The sequence below is a fragment of the Lolium rigidum genome, chromosome 3 (genome assembly GCF_022539505.1).
Source record: "Lolium rigidum isolate FL_2022 chromosome 3, APGP_CSIRO_Lrig_0.1, whole genome shotgun sequence".
NCBI lineage: Eukaryota > Viridiplantae > Streptophyta > Magnoliopsida > Poales > Poaceae > Lolium > Lolium rigidum.
Genome location: NC_061510.1, coordinates 317,533,249 through 317,557,483, shown reverse-complemented (window position 1 = coordinate 317,557,483; position 24,235 = coordinate 317,533,249). Strand labels below are relative to the sequence as shown.

General features: G+C 40.3%; 1 protein-coding gene across 1 annotated transcript; it reads right to left on the bottom strand.

Annotated features, from left to right (window-relative positions):
• Positions 1–13,274: 13,274 nt before the first annotated feature.
• LOC124696912 (ubiquitin-like-specific protease 2) lies at positions 13,275–16,237 on the bottom strand. The gene is made up of 10 exons (XM_047229573.1): positions 16,150–16,237; positions 14,999–15,188; positions 14,749–14,916; positions 14,523–14,657; positions 14,284–14,365; positions 14,085–14,183; positions 13,936–14,003; positions 13,717–13,862; positions 13,467–13,638; positions 13,275–13,387 (listed from the first exon to the last, which is right to left on the bottom strand). Exons 1-9 carry the CDS (start codon positions 16,235–16,237, stop codon positions 13,619–13,621), a joined length of 996 nt encoding a protein of 331 aa, XP_047085529.1. The 3' UTR covers positions 13,275–13,387; positions 13,467–13,618.
• Between the last annotated feature and the right edge of the window lie 7,998 nt (positions 16,238–24,235).

Genomic DNA, 24,235 nt, shown 5'->3' with positions numbered 1-24,235 from the left:
GGTGAGAGGCTGGTATGCTCTCTTGATTGTCGCTTCCCAGTCTATTGCTAGCCTTCACTTGTACTGAGCGGGAATGCTGCTCGTGCTTCCAAACCCCTGAAAACCAAGTTATTCCAAAGTGTCCACCATAAATACCTATGCATGGCATTTCAAACCATTCCAAGTAAATTTTCATGTGCTACCTTTAAACCTTCAAAGTACTTCCCAATTTGTGTCAGTGTTTTATAGCTCATGAAGAAGTATGTGGTGTTTTATCTTTCAACCTTGTCATTTACTCCTGACAGACTTTCACCAATGGACTAGTGGCACATCCGCTTATCCAATAATTTTGCAAAAAGAGCTGGCAACGGGGTGCCCAGCCCCAAGTCGCAAGCATGATTATGACAGTTATTGCTCTCTTGATTGTCGCTTCCTAGTCTATTGCTAGCCTTCACTTCTACTGAGCGGGAATGCTGCCTGTGCTTCCAAACCCCTGAAAACCAAGTTATTCCAAAGTGTCCACCATAAATACCTATGCATGGCATTTCAAACCATTCCAAGTAAATTTTCATGTGCTACCTTTAAACCTTCAAAGTACTTCCCAATTTGTGTCAGTGTTTTATAGCTCATGAGGAAGTATGTGGTGTTTTATCTTTCAACCTTGTCATTTACTCCTGACAGACTTTCACCAATGGACTAGTGGCACATCCGCTTATCCAATAATTTTGCAAAAAGAGCTGGCAACGGGGTGCCCAGCCCCAATTAATTAACTTTCATCAATAATTCTCTTCACATGTTTTGACTTGATTTATCAGTAAGCAACTTAATTTGCAAATAGACACTCCTCCATGGTATGTGAATGTTGGAAGGCACCCGAGGATTCGGTTAGCCATGGCTTGTGTAAGAAAAGGTTGGGAGGAGTGTCATCCATAATGAAACTAAAGTACATGTGTAAACAAAAGAGAAGAGGGATGATTTACCTTGCTGGTAGAGATAACGTCCTTCATGGGAGCCGCTCTTGAAAGTCTGGTTGATGAGGTAGTTAGAGTGCCCACTACCATTCGTTGACAACAACAAACACCTCTCAAAACAATTTTACTTCTGTTTTAAAAATGAAAAGCTCTAGCACATGTTAATCACTGCTTCCCTCTGCGAAGGGTCAATCTTTTACTTTTATGTTGAGTCACCATCCTTTCTTTGAGAACCTTCTTGAGAGCATAATTTTCATTCTTAGTGTAATATGTTTGTCCCAGAATATGGTTAACTGTGGTATAACTTTGATGCTTTTACCTTTGATAATCTTTACTTCTAGTCTTTCCATGAAATTCAGAGGTGCCTGGGCATTTATGTTTTGCTGTACAAATACGGGCAAGTGAGATACCACTTTATCATATCTTTTCATGAACATTGCAATCCTGCTGATAGATATGATTCATGATGCTTATTATTAGTTTGTTGGTATCTTTTTCATGATTGACATAACTATTAGATGACTTTATTTGCATTTATCTTATCATGAATTGCCTAAGTACTCGTCCATATCATGAGAATATTTACATCATATGAACAAATGTGTTCGTGAAAGTTCTTTTATCGCACTCAGTTGTTAACTGAATTGATTGAGGACAAGCAATAAGCTAAGCTTGGGGGGAGTTGATACGTCCAAAACGTATCTACTTTCCCGAACACTTTTGCTATTGTTTTGCCTCTAATTTGTGTATTTCGGATACAACTAACACGGACTAACGCAGTTTTCAGCAGAATTGCCCTGGTGTCTTATTTTTGTGCAGAAAATCAACTTTCAGGAAAATCCCCGGAAATAATTGCAATGGGCCTATTTTCACAGAAGACATTCAGAACTCCGCCGCCATCGCGAAACTCAATCTCGGGATCAGAAACTCCGTTCTGGCACCCTGCCGGGACGGGGAATTGGAGGAGATCATCGCCATCATCGCCACCGACGCCTCTCCATCAACCATCCATGCTTCCCCCATCCATGTGTGAGTAAATCCCCGCTGTAGGCTGAAGGGGATGGTAGGGATTGGATGAGATTGTTCATGTAATAGCCATAAGATTGTTAGGGCATGGTGCCTAGTATCCGTAGTTGGTACTTTTATGATATTGTTGCAACTTGTTATGCTTAATGCTTGTCACTAGGGCCCGAGTGCCATGATTTCAGATCTGAATATGTTATTGATTCATGATGATATTCATTGTTTTATGATCTTACCTGCAAGTTGTATACACATATTGCTGTCCGGAACCCGAGGCCCCAAAGTGACAGAAATTGGGACAACCGGAGGGAAAGGCTGTGATATGAGGATCACATGTGTTCACGGAGTGTTAATGCTTTGCTCCGTACTCTATTAAAAGGAGTACCTTAATTACCAGTAGTTTCCCTAGAGGCCCGGCTGCCACCGGCTGGTAGGACAATAGATGTTGTGCAAGTTTCTCATTGCGAGCACGTACGACTATATACGGAACACATGCCTATGGTTATTTAGTACTTGGATATTGTTTTATTATTATCTGCAAATGCCTTGCCTTGATTATTACATGAGTTCTCTTATCCATGCAGCGCCCGTTCATCCATCCCTATGCCTACAGTATTTTAATCCTGCTATTTACTATAATCACTACTATTATCTTTGTTACACTGCTGCTTATATTTCACTACTGCTACTGCCATAAAACTGTTGCTACTGCTAAACTCTTGCGAGCAAGTATGTTTCCAGGTGCAGCTGAATTGACAACTCCGCTGTTAAGGCTTACAAATATTCTTTGGCTCCCCTTGTGTCGAATCAATAAATTGGGTTTTACTTCCCTCGAAGACTGTTGTGATCCCCTATAATGGTGATGTTGATACCTCCAGCGATGATTTCCCCCGCCGGCAGGGTGCCAGGAAGAGCTTCAGAACCCCCGAGATGGGTTCTGCGATGGTGGCCGCGACGGAACTTTTCGTGGATGGAGGCTCGGGTCTCCAGGGTTTTCCCGAGATCGTGAATAAATAGGCGGAGGGGCGATGTCGGTGGAGGCCAGGGGGCCCACACCACCCCTAGGTGCGGGCCAGGGCCAGGCCGCGCCTAGGGTAGGTGTGGGCGCCCTTCTGCCCCCTTCGACTCCCCTCTGGACTATGTCTTCGTTACGGTAAAATATTGACTTCGGCTTTTGTTTCGTCCAATTCCGAGAATATTTCTTGTACAACTTTTCCGAAATACAAAAACAGCAAAAAAAACAGGAAACTGATACTGTGGCATCTTGTTAATAGGTTAGTGTCGGAAAATGTATAAAAGTGCAACGAAGTATGAGCAAAAAATATATGAATTTGTGTAAAAAAAGCGTGGACCATCAAAAATTATAGATACGTTTGAGACGTATCAAGCATCCCCAAGCATAACTCCTTCTCATCCTCGAGTAGGTAAGTGATAATAAAATGATTTTTGAGGTGACATGCAGCCAACACAATCTTGATCAAGCATGTAAAGCATTGTGAGCTGGGATCAAAGTACTCTAAACATAGGCATGATCGATATAATTCAATAGAACTTAGCAACTATGTTATAACATGAAGAGTAACTCAAACAAAGGATCATAAATAATAGTGCATTGAAAGCAACTGTTTGTTTATGAGCATATAGTAAACATAACAAAGTGGAACTCAACATGTTCTTTATGGAGTAGCAAAACATAAATGCTAGGACACCTTTAAAGTTCAAAGGGTGATTTGATACAACTAATTTAAGAACAAGCAATAGCACAATCATGAATCAATCAATAATAATTTTGGGACTATGCACATTGCACTAAGAATGACAATTATGCTCTCTTAATTGATGCATAAAGTATAAGATGAAGACTCAACATAATAGTAAAAGAGAGACTCTTTGCAGAGTAAGCAAGATAAACAAGTTTTATAAACTTTCCAAAAAGTGTGGTACTTATTAGCTTTGAGCTCTCATTGCCCCTATCATAAGCATCTTGAATGGTTAAAGTTAATGTGAATCAAAAATGAGCTATATGCTTGCAAATCACAAGTTAAAAATCTCATGTCCCTTGAATGCGAGTACCTAAACCTCATGTTACTCAACTTAGGTCCCAAATAAGTTCTTGTCATTGTAAGCATGCATGTATCATTGAGAACCGCCAACGGGGTACCTCTTGCCCGATGATATGGAGGTACTCTTGTAGGAGCAATCCCATGCCATAATGACAAGACAAACAGACAATGAGCATCTCAGCAATTTTTTATTTACTATGGGTATAGATTGTTATTGAAAATGCTTCATAGAATCCTCACTATGGTTTGCTATAAATTTCCACCATGAATGATGCATAGCTTAGATTAGCAGCCTAGGCGTTCGCTAACTCATATACAAACTCCATGGACTTACAAGTTTCCATTTTATTTCACACCGCTAGGCATCCATAAACAAAAGAACATGACATCAACTAAATATAAGTGCAATGTCGAAAGTGTTCCCATGAAAGCATGGTTATAATAACTCCCAACTTGCAATTTGCAAACATATAAACTTCATAAGATAGGCACAATGATCAAGTTTATTAAGTGCAACAAAGTAAATGTGCCATCAAGTTCGTGAGAGCTTTACTGACTAATTTTCTCATGCCAAAATTGAATTTGGAAGATAAATAAAAACATGATGAATTACTTGGAATAGCAACAATGCTAGTAGGTAGATATGGTGGACACAATTGGCAAACTTTGGCTTATGGTGGTTGGATGCACGAGTAGAGTTCATACTCAGTACAGGCGAAGGCTAGCAAAAAACTGGGAGCGACCAACTAAGAGAGCAATAATGGCCATAATCATGCATAGCGACAAAACATTATCAATCAAAGCATAAAGTGATATTACAAGTCAAAAACTAAATGATCATAGAGGCTTTAGTTGACTGGTTAAAGTCATAACATGGTATAAGCATGCGCCAAGTCAACCCAATAAAGCATCAAAGGAGAATACCACAATATTATGCTTTTATGATGGAAACAACACATGATTCTTTCAATGACACATTATGCGCTCTCAGACATTTGAAACAATTCATGCTACAACAAAAAATACTAAGCATATTACAAGAATAACATCCAACATGACATGCCAAAGTCTATGTCACAGTCTAGACAAGCTTCCTTTTGCATCACTATAGGCATAAAACTTTTTACTCGTATCCAACACCAATCAACTTATTTGAAATAAGTCTCAGAGATGAAATATATTATGGACCAGAGAGCTAATAATACATACATAAATAATACTAATGAGCTCTGAACAAAATTCAAGTGAAAGAACAAGAGCTAAACGCAGTACTAGAAAACTAGAACACTCGCAGAACAATAAGAGCGTAAACTATAGCGTTCTATGAATTAAAATAGAGCGGGTCTTTCTCCAAAACAAATGTGCCGGGATCCAAAATATTCTACAGCAAACAAAACAAAACAAAACAAAACCAAAAACAAAAATAAAGACGCTCCAAGAACAACACATAGCGTATGAAGCAATAAAAATATAGCGCATAGAAAGATGACATGTTGCTTTGTTGATGAAGAGGGGATGCCTTGGGCATCCCCAAGCTTTGACGCTTGTACCTCTTGAATATGTCATGGGTTGCAGGGGCATCCCCAAGCTTGATCTTTTTTCCATCCTTCATCTCATCTCATCACATCATTTTTCTCTCCCTACACTTGAAAACTTCCTTCATACAAAACTTCAAACAATTCTTCACTAGCAACATTAGTACATTCAAAATAAACAAATCCACTTGAGTTCAGTTCTAACATATATCAAACATCTATTAAAGCATTAGCTACTGTAGCAACTCTTCAAAAATCTCTTTGATAAAAAAACTAAAAAATAAAGAGATTTAAGAGGCAAATGCAAATAGTGCAGAAATCTATCAACAGAGAACAACAGGTAAAGATCGATTTTTCCGAAAACCTTATGTTGCTCATCTCGAAATGTGGTCAACTAACGGAAGTTAGATAATAACCTGGGTCATATGCATAAAAATGGCAGCTCAAAATACCGCTCTGGATATTTTTAAGAATTTTTATGGTGACAGAAACTTCCCCAAATCTTACTTTCTTCCTATTCGAGGCTATTTTTGGCACAAAAATAAAATAAAAATGATAAGTAGAGGTTATTACAGATGTAATAACTTCCAAGACTCAACTAAAGAAAAATTACAGAAATAAAACATGGATTATCTCCCAAGAGTGCTTTTCTTTAACACCTTTCAGCTAGGCGCAGAAAAAGAGCGAACAACAAGTATTATCAAGTGAAGAAGCATCAAGATTAGCGAGAAGTCTTTTCAACAAGGATTTGTATTTTGTCTATATAAGTTTTAGAAGACCCTTTCTCAACACTTTTAGGTTCACTACTTTCATCAAATGGATTTTCAGGAACAATCCAATCAAAATTCTTTTCCCAAGCTCCATGCATTGCTACTAATTTGAAAGGTATTGGTATTTTACTTTCTCTACTATTTTGGGTTTGGTGTATTTTTTCAAGTGTACCAAAGATATCTACACATGAGCCTAGCATCTCAAACCGATCAAAAAAATTCCTATCTTCTATAACATCTTTAAATTCTCTAAGCAAAGTTTCTAGGATAAAATCTTTTCTTTCATCATCCTCAACTTCATGGAGTTTAAGAAACATTTGATGCAATATAGGATTAAATCTAACAAATCTAGCCTCCAACATTTGAACTAAACAAGATGCAGCAGTTTCATAATTAGGAGCAAGTTCTACTAGGGATTTATCCTTAATATCTTTATGCTTACTAACATGATTGAAGAATTTTTCAATGTTATCTTTCCCAATTATAGAACCACTACCTACAGATAGTCCTTCAGATCGTACTTAGGGAACAACATAATAAACTAGAAACAAAATAACAACTATAAAAGAAACTAATAATTAATTTTTTTGTGTGTTTTTAATATAAAGATGACTATAAAAGGAAACTAATTTATTGTGTTTTTGATATAATGAAGCAAACAAATAAAGTAAACTAAGCAAAACTATAACAAAGTAAAGAGATTGGAGATGAGAGACTCCCCTTGCAAATATCCTCTTTATCCCCGGCAACAGCGCCAGAAAATCTTGATGGTGCTCCGGTGATGGCGCCAGACAATCTTGCTGAGCGTTGTTGTAGAAGCGGTTGGGAAACCCCAAGAGGAAGGTGTGATGAGCATAGCATTAAGTTTTTCCTCAGTATGAAACCAATGTTTAATCGACCAGCAGGAGAAAGGCGTGACTTCTGAATGTGTTGCTAGCTGACTAGTGGCAGGGACGCACTACCGGCGTCGGCAACAACGTGGAACCCGCACACGACACAACTAAAGTACTTTGTCCCAACTTGTAGTGAGGTTGTCAATCTCACTGGTTTCATGAACACAAAGGATTAGACGTATCGAGTGGAAGGAAATGTTTAAGTAATTAAAGAGAATAGGAATTGCAGTAACTAAACAGAACATGATGATTGTATCAGTCTAAAGGACCGGGGTCCACCATTCACTAGAGGTGTCTCTCCATAAAGATAGAAGCATGTTGGGTGAACAAATTACAGCTGGGCAATTGACATTATATCGACCATACATGACAAGATGATTACTATGAGATTTGTTTGGGCATTACAACATAATACATAGACCGTAATCCAACTGCATCTATGACTAATAATCCACCTTCCGGTTATCGTCCAAACCCCTTTCAGTATAAAGTTGCAGGCTTGATTATCGCATTAAGCAATGTGTGTAAAGTAAACATTATAATTACTCTTGGATAAAACATTGTTATTTTCTTCCTAGTAGCAACAACATATCTACAATCTTAGAAGTTATTGTCACTCTTCCAGAAAACTAGAGGCATTAACCTACTATCGAGCATAAATACCCCCTCTTGGAGTCACAAGCATCTACTTGGCTAGAGTATCTACTAGCAATGCAAAGCATACAAGATCACAAATAACATATGACATGAATATATAATCGACCTCAACATAGTATACAATATTCATCGGATCCCAGCAAACATAACATGTAGGATTACATAAGGATGATCTTGATCATGTAGGGCAGCTCACAAGATATATACATGAAGCACAAATTGGAGACAACCATCTAGCTACTGCTATGGACCCATAGTCCAGGGATGAACTACTCACTCATCACTTCGGAGGTGGGCATAGCGATGTAGATGCCTCCGGCGATGATTTCCCCCTCCAGCAGGGTGTCCGGAAGAGCTTCAGGACCCCCGAGATGGGTTCTGCGATGGCGGCCTCGACGGAACTTTTCGTGGATGGAGGCTCGGGTCTCCAGGATTGTCCCGAGATCGTGAATAAATAGGCGGAGGGGCGATGTCGGTGGAGGCCAGGTGGGCCCACACCACCCCTAGGCGCGGGCCGGGCCGGGCCGCGCCTAGGGTAGGTATGGTTGCCCTGCTGCCCCCCTTCGACTCCCCTCTGGATTCTGTCTTCGTTACGGTAAAATATTGACTTCGGCTTTTGCTTCGTCCAATTCCGAGAATATCTCCTGTACAACTTTTCTGAAATACAAAAACAGCAGAAAATAGGAAACTGGCACTGTGGCATCTTGTTAATAGAATAGTGTCGGAAAATGTATAAAACTGCAATGAAGTATGAGCAAAACTTATATGAATTGATGTAAAACAAGCATGGAGCATCAAAAATTATAGATATGTTTCAGATGTATCAATCACTGTGTCCATTCAGCTCGTATCTTGCTCGGGGACGAGCAAGAGTCTAATCTTGGGGAAGTTGATGAGTGTATTTTTAGCATGTTTTTGCATCACTATTTCATTAGGTTATCATCAAGTAGTGGCAGAATTTTTGTATTTCACCGCGCTACCGCGTCCTTTTATGCTTGTCTTCACGGGATCTTAAAATAACAAGTCAATAATGAAATATCAATGAAAACTGTCATTTTCACGGTGACATGATAGAAATTATTTTTGCACTTAATAATGCGCATGGGCAAAAGGACAATTCGCGGACAGATTTCAGGGAGTTTAACGGGCATCGGTACGGGCAGAGCCTGCCCGTACCGTCCGCCCGTACCACCCGCCAGGAGCACCGCCTCGTCAAATACTTTCACCTCCCGCAGACGGATCAGAGATCAGACGCACACAGCTCTGTGAAACCGAGAAACAACGCCCTAGATTAGATCTCAAGGGAACTTTGGAGAAGACAAGATCCGGGCTGCAACGTGGATCCTCGGAGGACAAGCCATCATCCCCTTCATCATCATCAACCGTTGCACCTTCATCACCATCATTCTCCAACGATAGTTGTAATCTTGATTGCTATTGTGGATTTGTATTCGAATTCATTCCATTCCTCTCATTCATTCCACAAGATTATGATGATGTTCTTGATTGTCTTCATGTGTGAGTAGTCTTATTAGTTCTTGAGGAGATGGAGAAACCCTAGCATGAATATGAGATAAATCTAAGATGATTTATAGTTTCAAGTATTAATGTGTGTTAGTTTTGTCTCTTGTTATTACATGTTGTGCACCATGTAATATGCCTATTGGTCTTGAGAGGGAACTACTCTTTGAAGTGTGGTAAAGCGAACGGCGAGAAGTGGCATTGCCGTATCGGCTCTTTGACACATGGATAAGGGGGTAAGAGGGATTCATAAAGCTTATATCGATGACCATGGGGTTTACCAATTAATAGCACTAGTCCATATGTGGCCGCAGAAGGCTAGATGATGTGGTTATTTAGAGATGTGATGACCGATGCCTTTCTGGGCACATCTTATTACGAAGCTCTCCCACACACCACATGCTTGAAAGCATATTTCATCTTACTTAACATGAGTCCTAATGCTAGTGGTGGATCCAATAATTCCTGAGAACACTTTGTCTTATAAAGTTCTAACCCTTTTCATATAACATTTTTACTGCTTTATTTATTTTTCCTGCAACCATTTACTACACCCCCTTTCATCATTTTAAGATTAAAAAACAATTATTAAGTAATATTTAGTAGAAAGTAGCAAGGGATATCAAGATCATTATTAGTAGCTACTCGTGGTTCGATACTCTTATTTCGAAACTAGCTACAACTGGTCTGTGAACTTGCAGTCATCAATAGAGAAGGTGACACATGTTAGAAGGGTTACTCATTTTGGGCCTTTTTGTAAATTCTCTTGCCTTTTTTTTCAAAATCCACATATGGACGACTCAACGCGAATCTACAAAAGCGAATTCTTGGTAGGAAAAATAAAGAAAACGAAAAGAGAGCAGAGAGGAGATTTGACAAGTGAGGTCCTGAATTTTTTTTAAAAAGCCCACAATAATTAGTTCTGCCTCTTGCAATGCTTCCGTTTCACCACGTCATAAATGATAGTGAGACCCGCTGTCAAATTCTCTATTAACTCGGCTAAAAACACGAATCATTGAACATTGCAACGAATTCTCATAATACTAGTGGTTTCTTGCAATTTCGCTGAATAATGGTGGTCTTGCGAACTTCGCGCACTAATGTGGTGGTTTTTTGAAATTAACTCGACCATCACTAATGGAACACAAGCCATAAGGACAACATTGTCAAGTGCAAATTCACCCTGCACCATGATGTGAAATTACTAGTGCTATAGCCATGTATCTACGCTTGTGACTAATCGGTTCTGAAGTCCTAACTATTCTATAGACCTGTACTAGGAGGCTTGAGTTGGCGGATCGTTCTTAGGAGGCAGGACACAGAAGGCTGTGGTTGAGGCGCTCGAGCGATGTTCCATTGCAGAGATAGAACTTTTTGATTGCAGAGATTAAGTCATTCTTAATTATGTTCTGCGCTGACTTGCCCGAGATCTCCGCCCGAGTCTGCACACTTTCCGCTCTAACGGCTGCCGGCGACAGGAGCCGTCGCGGGGCCTGGAGCTTGTCTTCGTCTCCGTCGGTTGGTACAGAGCACGGTGTTCATGCAATTTGATTTTCCTCTCGCGTGCTGTATATGGTTGCTGGTAGTTTCTGTTCTGTATGGTGTTCTGCGCTGCCAATTTTCATAATATACATGTCGATGAAGATGAGAAGGATCTGACAATCCTATTCATATATTTTTTATTTTGCTTGTGAGAGAACTATGATTTATTTCGTGGATCTGGTTATGTAATATGGAGTAATGAACTGCCGGGAACTCGGGACGCTATTCTAATCTATAAATTTCGCTCTTCCCGCATCCAGTTCAATCACCATTAGCCGGCACATATTCTACTGGATGTTTTGAAGATACTCCAGAATTATCACCAAAATCATACGCTTATACTCTTTTTTTTAGTAAATATTCCGCAGCCCCGCTGATTAACAATCGACCGATTAGTTCCTTAACTTTAAGCTGATCGAGCAATTAACGATTACTGATTAATATTTTTGATGTCTTCTAATATTGTTTACACTTTTTACGGAAGCCGTAAAAACTTTGACTCGGAAGCCAAAAGCTATATTAAATTCTAAACAAACACTCTAAAATATTCCGATGCAAAACGTGTTTAAAATCATTTTAGCAAAAAAAAGACAAATTAAAGTATTTTGGTTATTAAACATGATAATTATGTAATAGAAGTGTTATAAATAGAAAATTCGTTTCAAATTTGCATATATTCAACATCTTCGGCACTTAGGGCATTCCAGACATTTCACTCCTAAACCAACAACAACAGCTATAAAAAGCCCCAGCTACAAAAAGCACTCCTACGAAACATCAAATCTCCGGTTTCAACAACTACTTTTTCACAGGTCACCAGCTACATCTGGTTCTCAAAAGTTGCAGCCCAAACAAACATACCCTGAATGGACTGCTTTATGGTTTCCTATGTTAACTGATCTTCACTCTGAATCAGGCCAAGCTGTTGGCAAATGGGCCTGGGCTCATCGCACTGTCATGAAAGACGGGAGACTTGGTGGCAAAGCCGTTCACTTGGGCAAGTTGATGATGATATACTGAAGATTTCCTTGAGGGGGGCACTAGGAGTTGAAATGATTCCATCCTAAATGAGTGCACTAATGCAGTTGTGTAGTTAGTATTAAGTCTGAAGTAATGAAGCCTGAAATGCAGCATAGAAATCCGCAGCAGTGTCACTGCTTGGTTCAGGTGCTTAAGAAATACCTGAACCAACTGTCGCACCACACAATGAATGTTTAAATTCGGCAGTTGGTTCAGGAGTTCAACAAACTAGTTAAGGTCTCGAAAGTATCTCGCGTGCATTCCAATCACATGGCCAGGTGAAACAACATATTCTAAGATAATCTAGCTAAGAACCCATCAGCTCGAATCTCTATAAATCAATTAAAAGGGTGGTAGCAAATCCAAGCTCAAAAACTGTGTAACCAACAGTTTCTTGGCAGTCTTCCAACTCCTCGGGATTTGTCGCTACCAGAGAAGATGTATCTCACATAGGTAAGAAACACAGAAATTCTCTAATTACCACAAGAGTCCAGGACATAGTAAAAGGTCAAATGGTCTGATGATAACTAATAAGCGAGTACCAATCTTCCATTAATTGGTGCAGTCCTGGCGTCCACACTAATCTTCAACTTCAGTATTCCTATTCCTGCAGACGCATAAACAAAGGCAACAAGATCACGATTGAACGTGCAGAAAATAAGATAACACGAGAAACGTACGCTCGAAATGAATCAATGTCCTTCTGGAATTTTTCTAGTTCCTCTGAATTGAACATGACGTCCTTGGGCTAAATCATACAGACAAAATAAAAATTAGTAGTAAAAAACAAAGTACATGTACGAAAGTATATAAAGATTGAAATGTGTGACACACCAGTTGGCTGAAATCTTCTCCCGGTTTTTCGTTTTGAAGAAAACAGTGGATAAAGAAAAGAACATATATGGCACTATCATCCGCAGTTTGCAGTGGCACCTGCAAAGTTGTTTAGGTACCAATGTTTCATGATGAGAAATTGAAAGCAGAAGCACTGATGCAGACATGAAATATAACTTCAAGATGTTAAATCATGTACCTCAGGAAATTCAAGATGGACTTCATTTATGAACTCCTCGATGTCTGGCCGCTCTTCAGATTTTAAAATATCAACAATGAATCTGGTAATACAGGTGAAGGAAACAAAATAAAACCATGATAGTCAAGTAGTATAACACAAAGCTTGCCAACTAAGTGCCATGGAAAGTGTAAATCATGTCAGCAAAAACACCGCTTCCATGATTACTTTAGAGGCCTACAAAAAGAGATATAGAGGAATCGGACCTTTTGATGGTTGATGGCAGATTTGCCAGATCTGTTGTTTTGAGTGAATCCAACAGAAGCATACGAGGCTTTTTCTTAGTATCTGAGTAGTTTGTCTCTCCGAAATTGCATAAGACAAGAAGGTTCCAGTGTCCCCTATGTTGAAGAAAGTGAAAGTATGATACCATATTGGACAAGCAAAATAGGTCACTTCACAAAGTGTTAAGGAGTATACCTACCAACAGACAATAGGGACAAAAACATATTGTCTTGAGAATATCTTCTTAGCCTTTATCCACTTAAGGATGTTTGGTTTATTATCCCCGCTTTTATACATGTAAAACCATATTGAATCAAAGTATGCATATGCACTCTTCTTATATTCATCTATTCGTTTCCAAAGATCCCTATGCACAAAGTTATAGAAGCAAATAAGAAAAGGTAGTGTTAAAAAAGAAGAAAAGAAAGACAATAGCAAGACATACTCCATGTACAATTCAAAAATATCAGTATCCAACTTGTCTTCTTTCGTTTTGCCCCTCCTGCTATTTGCAATGTGTTTTGAACTTCTTTTGAGAGGTGGTCATCATCATCACAAGAGGGCTTGCACGAGGGTAATACATTTCTATTCCTGCAGATGGATAAAAAGGGAAACAAGATTACGGTTGAACTTGCAGAGAATAAAGACGGCACCAGAAACATACGCTCGAAATGAGTCAATGTCCTTCTGGAATTTTTCTAGTTCCTCTGAATTGAACATGACATCCTTGGACTAAATCATAGAGATAAGTAATATTAGTAAAAAAACAGTTACACGTAGGGAAGTCTAGAAAAGGTTGAAAATGTGATGCACCAGCTGGCTGAAATCTTCTCCCAATTTTCCGTTTAGAAGAAAACAGTAGATGAAGAAAAGAACATATATGCCACATTCATCCCCAGTTTGCTGTGGCACCTGCAAAGTTGTTTAAGTACCAATGTGCCACGATGAGAAATTAAAATCAGAAGCAATGATGTAGATGTGAATAATGAATTTGAGATGTTAACTAACATACCTCAGGAAACTCAAGGTGGACTTCGTTTATGAACTGCTCGCTGTCTTGCCGGTCTTCAGTTTTTAAAATATCAACAACCAATCTGCTAATGCCGGTGAAGAATACGAAATAAAACTACGATATTTAAAGCATAACACAAGGTTGCCTACTATGTGATATTCGAAGTGTAAATCATGTCTACGAACAGAGCGCTTCTATGATTACTTTGAAGGCCCACAAAAAGGGACATAGAATCAGACCTTTTGATAGCTGATCGCAACTTTACCGGATTTGTTGTTTTGAGTGAATCCAGCAGAAGCATACGTGGTTTTTTCTTAGTATCCCAGTAGTTTGTCTCTCCAAAATTGAATAAGACAAGGAGGTTCCAGTGCCCCCTATGGTGAAGAAAATGCAAATATGAGACTATATTATTAGAAAAGAAAAATAGGTCATTTCACAAAGTAATAACAAGAGTAATTGACCTACCAACAGACAATAGGGACAAAAACATATTTTTTTGAGAATATCTTCTTAGCCTTTATCCACTTAAGGACGTTTGATTTATTATTCCCGCTGTTGTACATGTTAAACCATAGCGAATCAAAGTGTGCATATGAACTCTTCTTATCTTCGTCTATTCGCTTCCAAAGAACCCTATGCACAAAGTTATAGCATCAAATAAGAAAACCAAGCATTGAAAGAAGAAGAAGAAGAGAAAGACAAAAGCAGGACATACTCCATGTACAATTCAAAAATATCGGTATCCAACTTGTTTGTGTTCGTTTTGGCCCTCCTGCTATTTGCGATGCGCTTTGAACTTCTTTTTGGGAGAAGGTCATCACCACAGGAGGGTAATACATTTTTGGAGATCTCTGGTGTCTCCACGGTTTCCCTTCTGCTTGGTCGACAGCGCTTGCTTTTGCACTCTACACATGCAAAAAAAAGAAATTACATAGAAATAGAGATACAGATACATATCTAATAGACCAAAAAAAAAATCTACTCCTTTAGGACATCAACTTCAAAATTATCTTCTGGGGGGAGCTTAAAGATGCAGAATACGCATCTGGCACAATTAACAATCAGTGACCACATTAACCGAGCATAAAAAGAGTGAGCAGATGTGCTCCTTTCAAAGAAAAAGGCACAACTATGGTTCATGAATGGTGAGGAAAATTACTCCTAACCCAAAGAGATAATAATCTATGCTGTGTAAGCATAGATGTAAGCTAAGTTACGATAACGCAGACGCAGAGCATAGAGGAAAAAACGTGGCCAGCTTCGGCAGAACAAACCATATTAAAAAGCGAATTAAAAGCCAAAACACCTAGGATCAAAGCCAGATCGAACAAGTGAAGGCCAGAGGCATTCACCTGGGAGAGCAGACTGCCATGTTTCAAGACAGCCTTCAAAACAGGTATGACGCATGAAGCCACCCAAATGGTGCACTGGAAGCACGGGCCCATTCAAAAATCCAATGCATATGCATACGAAGCTCGAGTGCCTTGATTTAGATGCAGATGCTAGTCCTTACAGATCTAGACCACTAAATGTCCTTGATTTACAGAATCACATCATGCCATGTGTACCGCTATTTAGAATGCTGAGGCACCAGTGAATACAAAGAAGCTACTAACAAATAAGCAAGTAAGCAACCATTTAACTGTAAGCAAGATTTACACCAGGACCAGCACGAAATCTAACTAGTAAAACAGTTTCCAAGCACCAAATGAAGCTAGAAAGCTTCTCCACATTTATGAAATTATTACACAAGCTTCTCCACATCAAAAACGAGTATTCCAATATATGTACGCATCACGGCGACAGGCAGACCAATAATCACGAGGACATGCTTAATCGTTCGAGAATAGAAAATGGGAGGCTCACCCTCGCCGTCGCTGTCGTCGCTGTCCAGGTCGACGAACACCTGGGTGTGAGTGCTGCGGTTGCGGCTCCGGCTGCTGCGGCGAGGCATGGTGGCGGGCGCTCCAGAGCGGAGAGCGATCTGATTGATTTCGGCGATGGCGAGCTCGATTTTGGTGGAGATGTGAGTGAAGGGGACGCCTCTTTCTTGCTTGCCCCCTTTTCTGCAGCTATTTTGGATTTGACTCCTCTGTGGGTGCTGCTGACCCGGTTTCAGTTTTAAATGCGAGCGGTAAGCGGTGCGAGACAGAGCGGTTCTGTACTTCAGTTCAAGGCTTCAGTTCTGATCGATCCCGTGACAAACTCGTCGGATGACCCAGCTCTGTGCCTCAAGCATTCACCTTTTTTTCCTTCTACGGTGCAAAGAGGTGAAGAAATATGCCTGCCTCTGGATGACTGGATCTGTGGACTGTGGTCAGAGTGGCTCAAGCATTCACCTTTTTCCTACCTCAAGTATATTGATACAAAAATACACTTAAGACTGCTGAAAGCCTGAAACCACTCCAATGCATCAAGTGCATAACGCTGATCGTGTTATGCAGGAGATGGGCATACAATATCCCTAAAAATAGGGAGCCCCTACCTATCACTCCAGTGCGGGAGCGATGAGCGAATGGCTCCCGCCGACACCTGTGTTCCAGTTGGGCCAGCCTAGGTAACAAGTAACGGTTGTTTTCCACAGTTTTTCCTTTTTTGTTATTTCATTTTTTTTAAAAAAAAAACTTCTGGATTTTGAAAAATGTTTGAATTTTTAAATTGTCAATTAAAAAATGTTCGAATTTGAAAATTCTTTTAAAAAATGTTTAAATTTGAAAATTGTTCGAATTTGAAAGTTTTTTTTGCAAAAAGAATTGTTTGAACTTGAAAACTATTGGAATATGAAAAATGTAGAACTTGAAAACTGTTCAAATATTAAAAACGTTGAATTTGCAAATTTTCGAGTTAAAAAATGTCATAACAGGAAGAAAAAAAAAGAAGAAAACAATAATGCACATTAGTATGCAATTTGTTTTCTAGCTTGTTATTAATGGGTTATTAATTGTTTATGGAGAAATCATTAGCCCAAAAGAGAAAGAAAAAAACATACGATAGATAGATATTGGGCACCGTTTGGATGTTTGTATTGAGGCTGGTATTGGGTATTGAGGCATTCCCATCCTCAATACCTCAATTTGAGGCGTTTGGATGTGCTAGGTATTCACGCGAGGTATTCGGGCTAAATATTGGCACGGGTCGATTTCACTATCGCGGGCTCCTCCCGAATGTCGAGCCCCTTACATGGACATCGTTGAATATTCACGGGAGACGAGTTTTTCTTCCTCACCCAATCGCGTCTTCTCTTCCCCACCCAAGCACCTGACCTAGCTTGTCGCTGGACAAAGAAATCGAGCGGTGGCCAGGTAAATCCAACGCCTCCCCTACGGATCCTCCACCGGCGATGTCTCCCTCCACTTTGCCCTCCCTCCCTTCCCTCACTCCATTCCCACCGCCTCATGTCGTGATTTGATCTACAGGTCGGGCGAACTCCACCTACGAGAAGGATCGGGGATCCCCAGCCCTACCCACGGTTCGTCATCGTCTGCCGTCGTCCCCCTCCCTCTCCCATGTCCCCACATAAATGCAATACATCACTTTGACCATCCAAACGGGATTTGGCATTCAACTATGGTATCAATTCTAGGTATCAAATATCTATACATCCAAACAGAAATATTAAGTGGAGATCAACCCCAGCGAGGGTCTGGGTTCCATGCCGGTGGATCATACATGGCGTAGTCATAATAAGGTCCCCGGGACGCTCATCCTCATGGCTCTCCTCCTCCACCCCTCCCCACCCTCTCCGGCGCTCATCCTCAACTCCGGTGACCTCTCCAAGTTGATCTGATCCTCCTCTTGGGCGTCTTCTTCCCTCAAGGTGATCCCTCTCATGGCTCCTCCTCCCTCTCCTCTTGGCCGTTGGAAGGTCTCTTTTGAATCTATTCTTCCCGATGGCTCTTGCAACAATGCTCCTGGTTTTCTCTTGCTATGGCCAAACAATTGGTTGGCTCTAGTAAATCATAAGGACTCTCCTCTGGTTGGTAAAATCCTACGTGATGGGGAGGTTTTCTATCCTGGATCTTCCATTAGATTCCCGGCACACTTGGTCCTTGTTCAAACTTGCCTTGTTTCTCCACCAGGTTTCTCTTCTTTTTCGGATCCACCACCCCACAGATGGAGGGTGACATTTGCTCCCACAGGAAAAATGGATCCTAAGATCCCTATGGGCAAATCGGCTTTCCTGCTCCCGAAGCCTCATGCAAAGAGGATCTTTTTGGTGGATTCAAAAGAGCGAGTGATATCTGCTAGATTCCTTTTACAAGATGAGCAAGTGGTCTACGGATCTATGTTGGATTTCATTAGCCATTCTGTCCTTGTGGGTGAATGTGTTGGTTCACATGCTACCTCCGTATCTGAGGATATATCTTCCTTGCCTGCTAAGTTGAGCTCTCGCTCTTTCGCTCAAGTGGTGAAATCTTCGAAAGTTACATCTGTACCATCCTTACCAGAAGCACCTTTGGTTCGTTGGCAGGCTAGATGCTCTCCTATTCATGATGGTTCACGTTCTTTTCAAGCTTTTATTATTTTAAGACCCAAGGCAAAAAGATTGGTGTTACTGGATATGCAGGAGGAAGTTTTGGATGCAAGATTTCTATTGGAAAATGAAAAAGTTCACTCTGGCTTGATCTTAGATTTAAAGTTTCATACTGTCGCTGTGGGAGAGCGTATTATTGCTGATTCCTTGGACCTTGGAGTGAATATTTTAAAGTCTTCATGTACCAAACAAACTTCTTCTACCCCTGACTCCCCAACTTCTCTTGGGGTACCAGCCTTGGACTTCTCAAAGGGAGCAGCTTTTGAAGCAGCATGCAAAAGTAAGTTTGGACATACGGTTACAATTGCAAATCATTCTCTAAGAAGAGCTTTCTTCCTAGTTATCTCTTTTGGTAGAGCAACTTTCAAGCTTGATATTCATACTGTGGCTATCACACTGCAATCATGTTTTGGAGGTCTGGCTTCTGCTTACAAAGTGAGATTTTTAAGAGACAGATCTTTTCAATTTTCTGTGTTCTCGTCTGCAGTAGGGTTTGAAATTTACAATCAATCAAAAGTTTGCACCCCTCTGTTTGAATTTTTCATCAGCCTTTGGGGACATGGAGGTACAAATTGGATAGTTGAAGAGAAGAAATTTTACAAGGAAACTGACTCTGAATGGCAAGTAGTAAAAAGAAAAAAATCCGTATTTCCACCATCATCGCGTGTGTCGGTTTTCCAACGCATGCATGATCCGAGCTTGGCGCCTTCCTTTTTGCATCAGCAACAAACGGCTAATTCCGCTAAATTTTTGGATGCTCATAAAGGTGCCCCTTTAAGTCAATTACATTCTCAGGATTTTTTGCCGGGTCTATTACCTTATTTCAAATATCCTGCATTCAAACCCATCCTTTGGCCCGATGATAGTTACCTTTCGTGGTTTAAAGCCCATGGGCCGGCACCTTTAATCCAGGAGGTTTCCTCTTTTGGAGATTTCCCTTGTTTCCTTTCGATAGAAAAAATATCCACCGGTTTTGTCCCCTCTGCCTCCTCGGCTTCGCCACCCCTGTCACCCTCAACATCTCCGCAACTGCTCACACCACCGACCACCATCGCCGCGCCGGAGGAGGCTCCCCCTCCAGCAATGGCCAATATCCCGATAGACCCCAGGCCTTTCGTTCCACAAGGATACCAGATTCAGAACATCGCCGGCCGACTCGCAGTCAAAAGGGTGGTGGTGCCCCGTCGTCCTAAGGAGCATGAACAGTATGCAATCGCCACCATCGATCCTTTCCCAGAAGGTTTGGTCCCTTTCGACAATGTTAGAGATGTGCTTGGAGAATACTTGACTCGAAGTTGCTAGGGTGGGCTTTGTTAGTTTGCATTCTTGTCCTTTTGGTGCTGCCTATGTCCAGTTCAGGAATGTCAGTGATAGAGATAGGTTGATCTCCTCTAGCCCTAACCAATTTGGGGATGTCAATATTTCTTTTGTCAAGCATGATGAGGGCATAAATTGGAGGGGAGTCACTTTCAATAGAGATGTGTGGTTGCTCCTGGTAGGCCCTCCTCTTGATCACATGAAGACTGAAGACTTGAATGCATGTTTCTCTGACATTGGTTCTCTTCTTCTATGGGAAAGAGATCCTAATAGAAAAGGCGAGTCTTTGGTCAAAGTTAGGGTCAGCTGATTTACGGGATATTCCAAGGAGTATAAGAATGACTGAAAGCTCTAGGCCGGATGCTTGAATCATGGACCTTTTTGGTTGAAGTGTTGCAACGAGAATCTCCTTGGAGGAGGGCCACCTGATGAAGATCCTTTGCCTGATGAGGGAGTTGATCCACATCCAATGCCTGGACATGCTCTTCCTGCACCCCTGTTTCCTCCTCCACAACCAAATGTTCAGAACAATGAAGATGCTGATGATGGGTGGGGCCATTGGGCCATGGGTCCTGTTCAAGATCAGCCTCAGCCAATGGACATTGAAGCACAAGAACAGATTAATAATTTCATGCCTGAAGTTCAAGAGGAAGTTGATATGGGAGAAGAAGAACCCCTCTCGCTGATGTTACCGAGCTTGGTCCAAGTTTCATCCTCTAGTTCCGAAGATACAACTTCTCTTATGTCATCCGATAATGCTGCTTGTTACATCCGGTTCTCGCTCGGTTCGGTGCCTGACCGCCTTGCCTTTGGGAGAAGGGTTGCTATCTCACGATACGATCTTATTCTGAAGACTCTGAACTCACTGTGGGCCCAGCTGATACCTCAAGCTTCTCTATGGTCCCTGCTCCTGATGAACCTTTAGACACCTCGGCAGATAATATGTTTCTCCCTGATAATGTTAATATAGTGCCCCCAAATGAAGCACACTTGCAGTTAACCCTGGGTAGAGTGGAAACTCATTTTTTCTCTGCCCCAGAGGAACATGATCTGACAAGAAAGTTCTCTACAAAAGGTCTTCTTCTTTGGGACAAATATTTTGCCCCACACATGCATGGATCTGACAAGGAAAACCACTCCACAGTGGTAGACATTCCTGTGAGTTGGTTCAATTTCATTACTCTCATGCTTTTAACTCCAGAAAAATTTGATTGGGCAAAAAGCTTCCTTTCTTCACAATTATGGAATATTCTTAAGGAACCTCTTCTATCAGAAGACTCTATTCAATTTGCTATTCCAGATAAATGTGTTACAACTGAAGCCCCTCTTTGCATAAATTTGTATAAACATGATGTGGCTTCCCCAACTGTCACTCCCTCTAAGGAAGTTTTAATCACTCCCAAAAGGAAAAGAAGGGAAGGGAAATCAGTCTTGATGGAATCGAGGTAAGAAGAAGTCCAAGGCTTGTTATGTTGAATGATGGGTTCAAAAGTCATGTGAATTGTTCAGACAAAAAATGTCTCACATGCAATGCTGTTCCACCTATTGTCAACTCTAAGGTGGTTAAAAATTTGGCTATGTCTTTCTGTAAGGTTCCTGAAGAAGCTGTTACAAGAAAAGTGTTGAAAAGCAGTAAAGTAGCAACTGGAGATTCCAAGAACAAGGAAGCACCTGGAGTGATTGGAAGCAAAAAAACTAAAGGAAATCAATCCACTTCACTCAGCAAAACAAGTGGGAAGGAGCAAGATAAGCCTGATGCCATGGGACAGCAGGCTAAGAAGAAAACCCCCAAATAGTTCTCAATGCAGAAAGCTCTTTTTCCTTTTGCTGTTTCTGGGACCTGTGTTATCCCAGTTCTTACACAAAGTTGTTGTGAACCTGTTTATGTCAGTATGTCTCAGTACTATGTGATTACTCCTTATCTTTTGGTATCTTGTGATGTAATGAGATATGTCCCTAAAGTCTAATGCCTAGAGTATCTTTTGCTTTGGGTATAACATGGATTTCTCACCCATCTCTTTATGGATAATTGCAAAACTTGGAAAATTATGAATTGGAACTTGAGGGGCATAAATTCAGAGAAAAAATGGTTGGCCCTGTACAATAAGATTGAAGAATCTGGATGTGATATTATCTGCCTTCAAGAAACTAAAAGAGAGCTTTTTGATCTGACTTATATTAAAAAGTTCTGCCCAAAAAATTCAACAAATTTGAGTTTGTTCCCTCTGTGGGGGCCTCTGGTGGCCTGATTATTATTTGGAATGGTGCTTTGTTCAATGGTGAATTGGCTTTTCACAATGAATTTTCAATTTCAGTAAACTTCAAGTCAAATCTCTCCAATGATTCCTGGATTTTGACCAACATTTATGGCCCATGTCAACCTGATAGGAAAGCAGTTTTCATTGACTGGTTTGCAAACATTGATATGCCTCAAGACACTGATTGGCTTATAATGGGTGATTTTAATTTCATAAGAAGTCCCACAGATAGAAATAAACCTGGTGGAGATATAAATGACATGTTGCTTTTTAATGAGGCAATCAGTAACCTTGGCATTATAGAACTGCCTTTAAAAGGTAGAAAGTTCACATGGAGTAATATGCAGAAGGATCCACTTCTGGAAAAATTGGACTGGTTCTTCACTTCACCCTCTTGGACTACATCTTACCCAGCAACTTTTGCATATCCTCTGGTTAAACCAACATCTGACCATGTCCCCTGTGTGGTAGCTTTCAACACAAAAATTCCAAAAGCCAAAGTCTTCAGAATTGAAAATCATTGGATGCAGCACAGTGATTTCAAACAGGTTGTGCAAGCAGCATGGAACATTCCTGTGGGGTTTTGTGATAGTGCAAAAAATATTAATGCAAAATTCAAAAATTTGAGAAGAGGCCTCAAACTGTGGGCTAAGAGTCTCCCTTGTCTGAAAAACTTGATTGCCCAAGTTAATGAAGTTATTGCTCTGTTTGATGTCTTAGAAGAATTCAGAACTCTCACTGTTATTGAATGGGATTTGAGAGATACACTTAAATCACATCTTATTACTCTGTTACAGAATCAGAACACTTATTGGAAGCAAAGAGGAAAAATTAAGTGGGTAAAACTAGGTGATGAAAACACAAAGTTCTTTCATTCCAAGGCCACCATGAATTACAGGCATAATTATATAGCCAAACTACAAAACTCAGATCAAGTTGAGATCTCAGACCATGATGGTAAGGCTGCTATTTTATGGAAAGCCTTCAAAGATAGGATGGGTCTCTCAAATAATCCAGAGATGCAGTTTAATCTGGAAAGTTTCATTGAACCTAGAATTACTGAAGCTATGAATGACATCCTCCAGGCCCCTTTCTCAGATAAGGAGATAGAAGAGGTAATCAAGCAACTACCAAATGATAAGTCTCCAGGCCCTGATGGATTTAATAATGAATTTATCAAAAGTTGCTGGTCCATAATTGCTGCTGATGTCAAAAAGTTAATTGCTGACTTTCATTTGGGGACCATTAATTTGGAGAGTATCAATTCCTCTTTTATTACTTTGATACCAAAAGTTGAAACCCCAATCACTCCTGGAGACTTCAGACCTATCACTCTTCTGAATAGTGTCCTCAAAATTATCACAAAATTATTGGCCAACAGATTACAAGATATTATCCTATCTTTAGTACACAAGAATCAGTATGGTTTCCTCAAGAAAAGATCTATACAAGATTGTCTTGGATGGGCTTTTGAATACCTTTTTCAATGCCATCAGTCAAAAGAAGAGATTCAAATTCTAAAGTTAGATTTTGAAAAAGCCTTTGATATGATTGAGCACACAACAATTATTGATATTCTGAGGGCAAAAGGTTTTGGGGAGCAATGGATAAAATGGATATCTATGATTCTTAGTACTGGTACTTCAGCGATCTGCTGAATGGTGTTCCCGGCAAGAAATTTTATTGCAAAAGAGGAGTTAGACAAGGGGATCCATTATCCCCTTTGCTCTTTGTTCTTCTTCGTCGACTTCTTGCAAACTGTGTTGAACAAAGCTATGGGTCAAGACCTCATTTCAAGACCAATTCCTTGTCCACCATGCCCTGACTTCCCAGTCATACAATA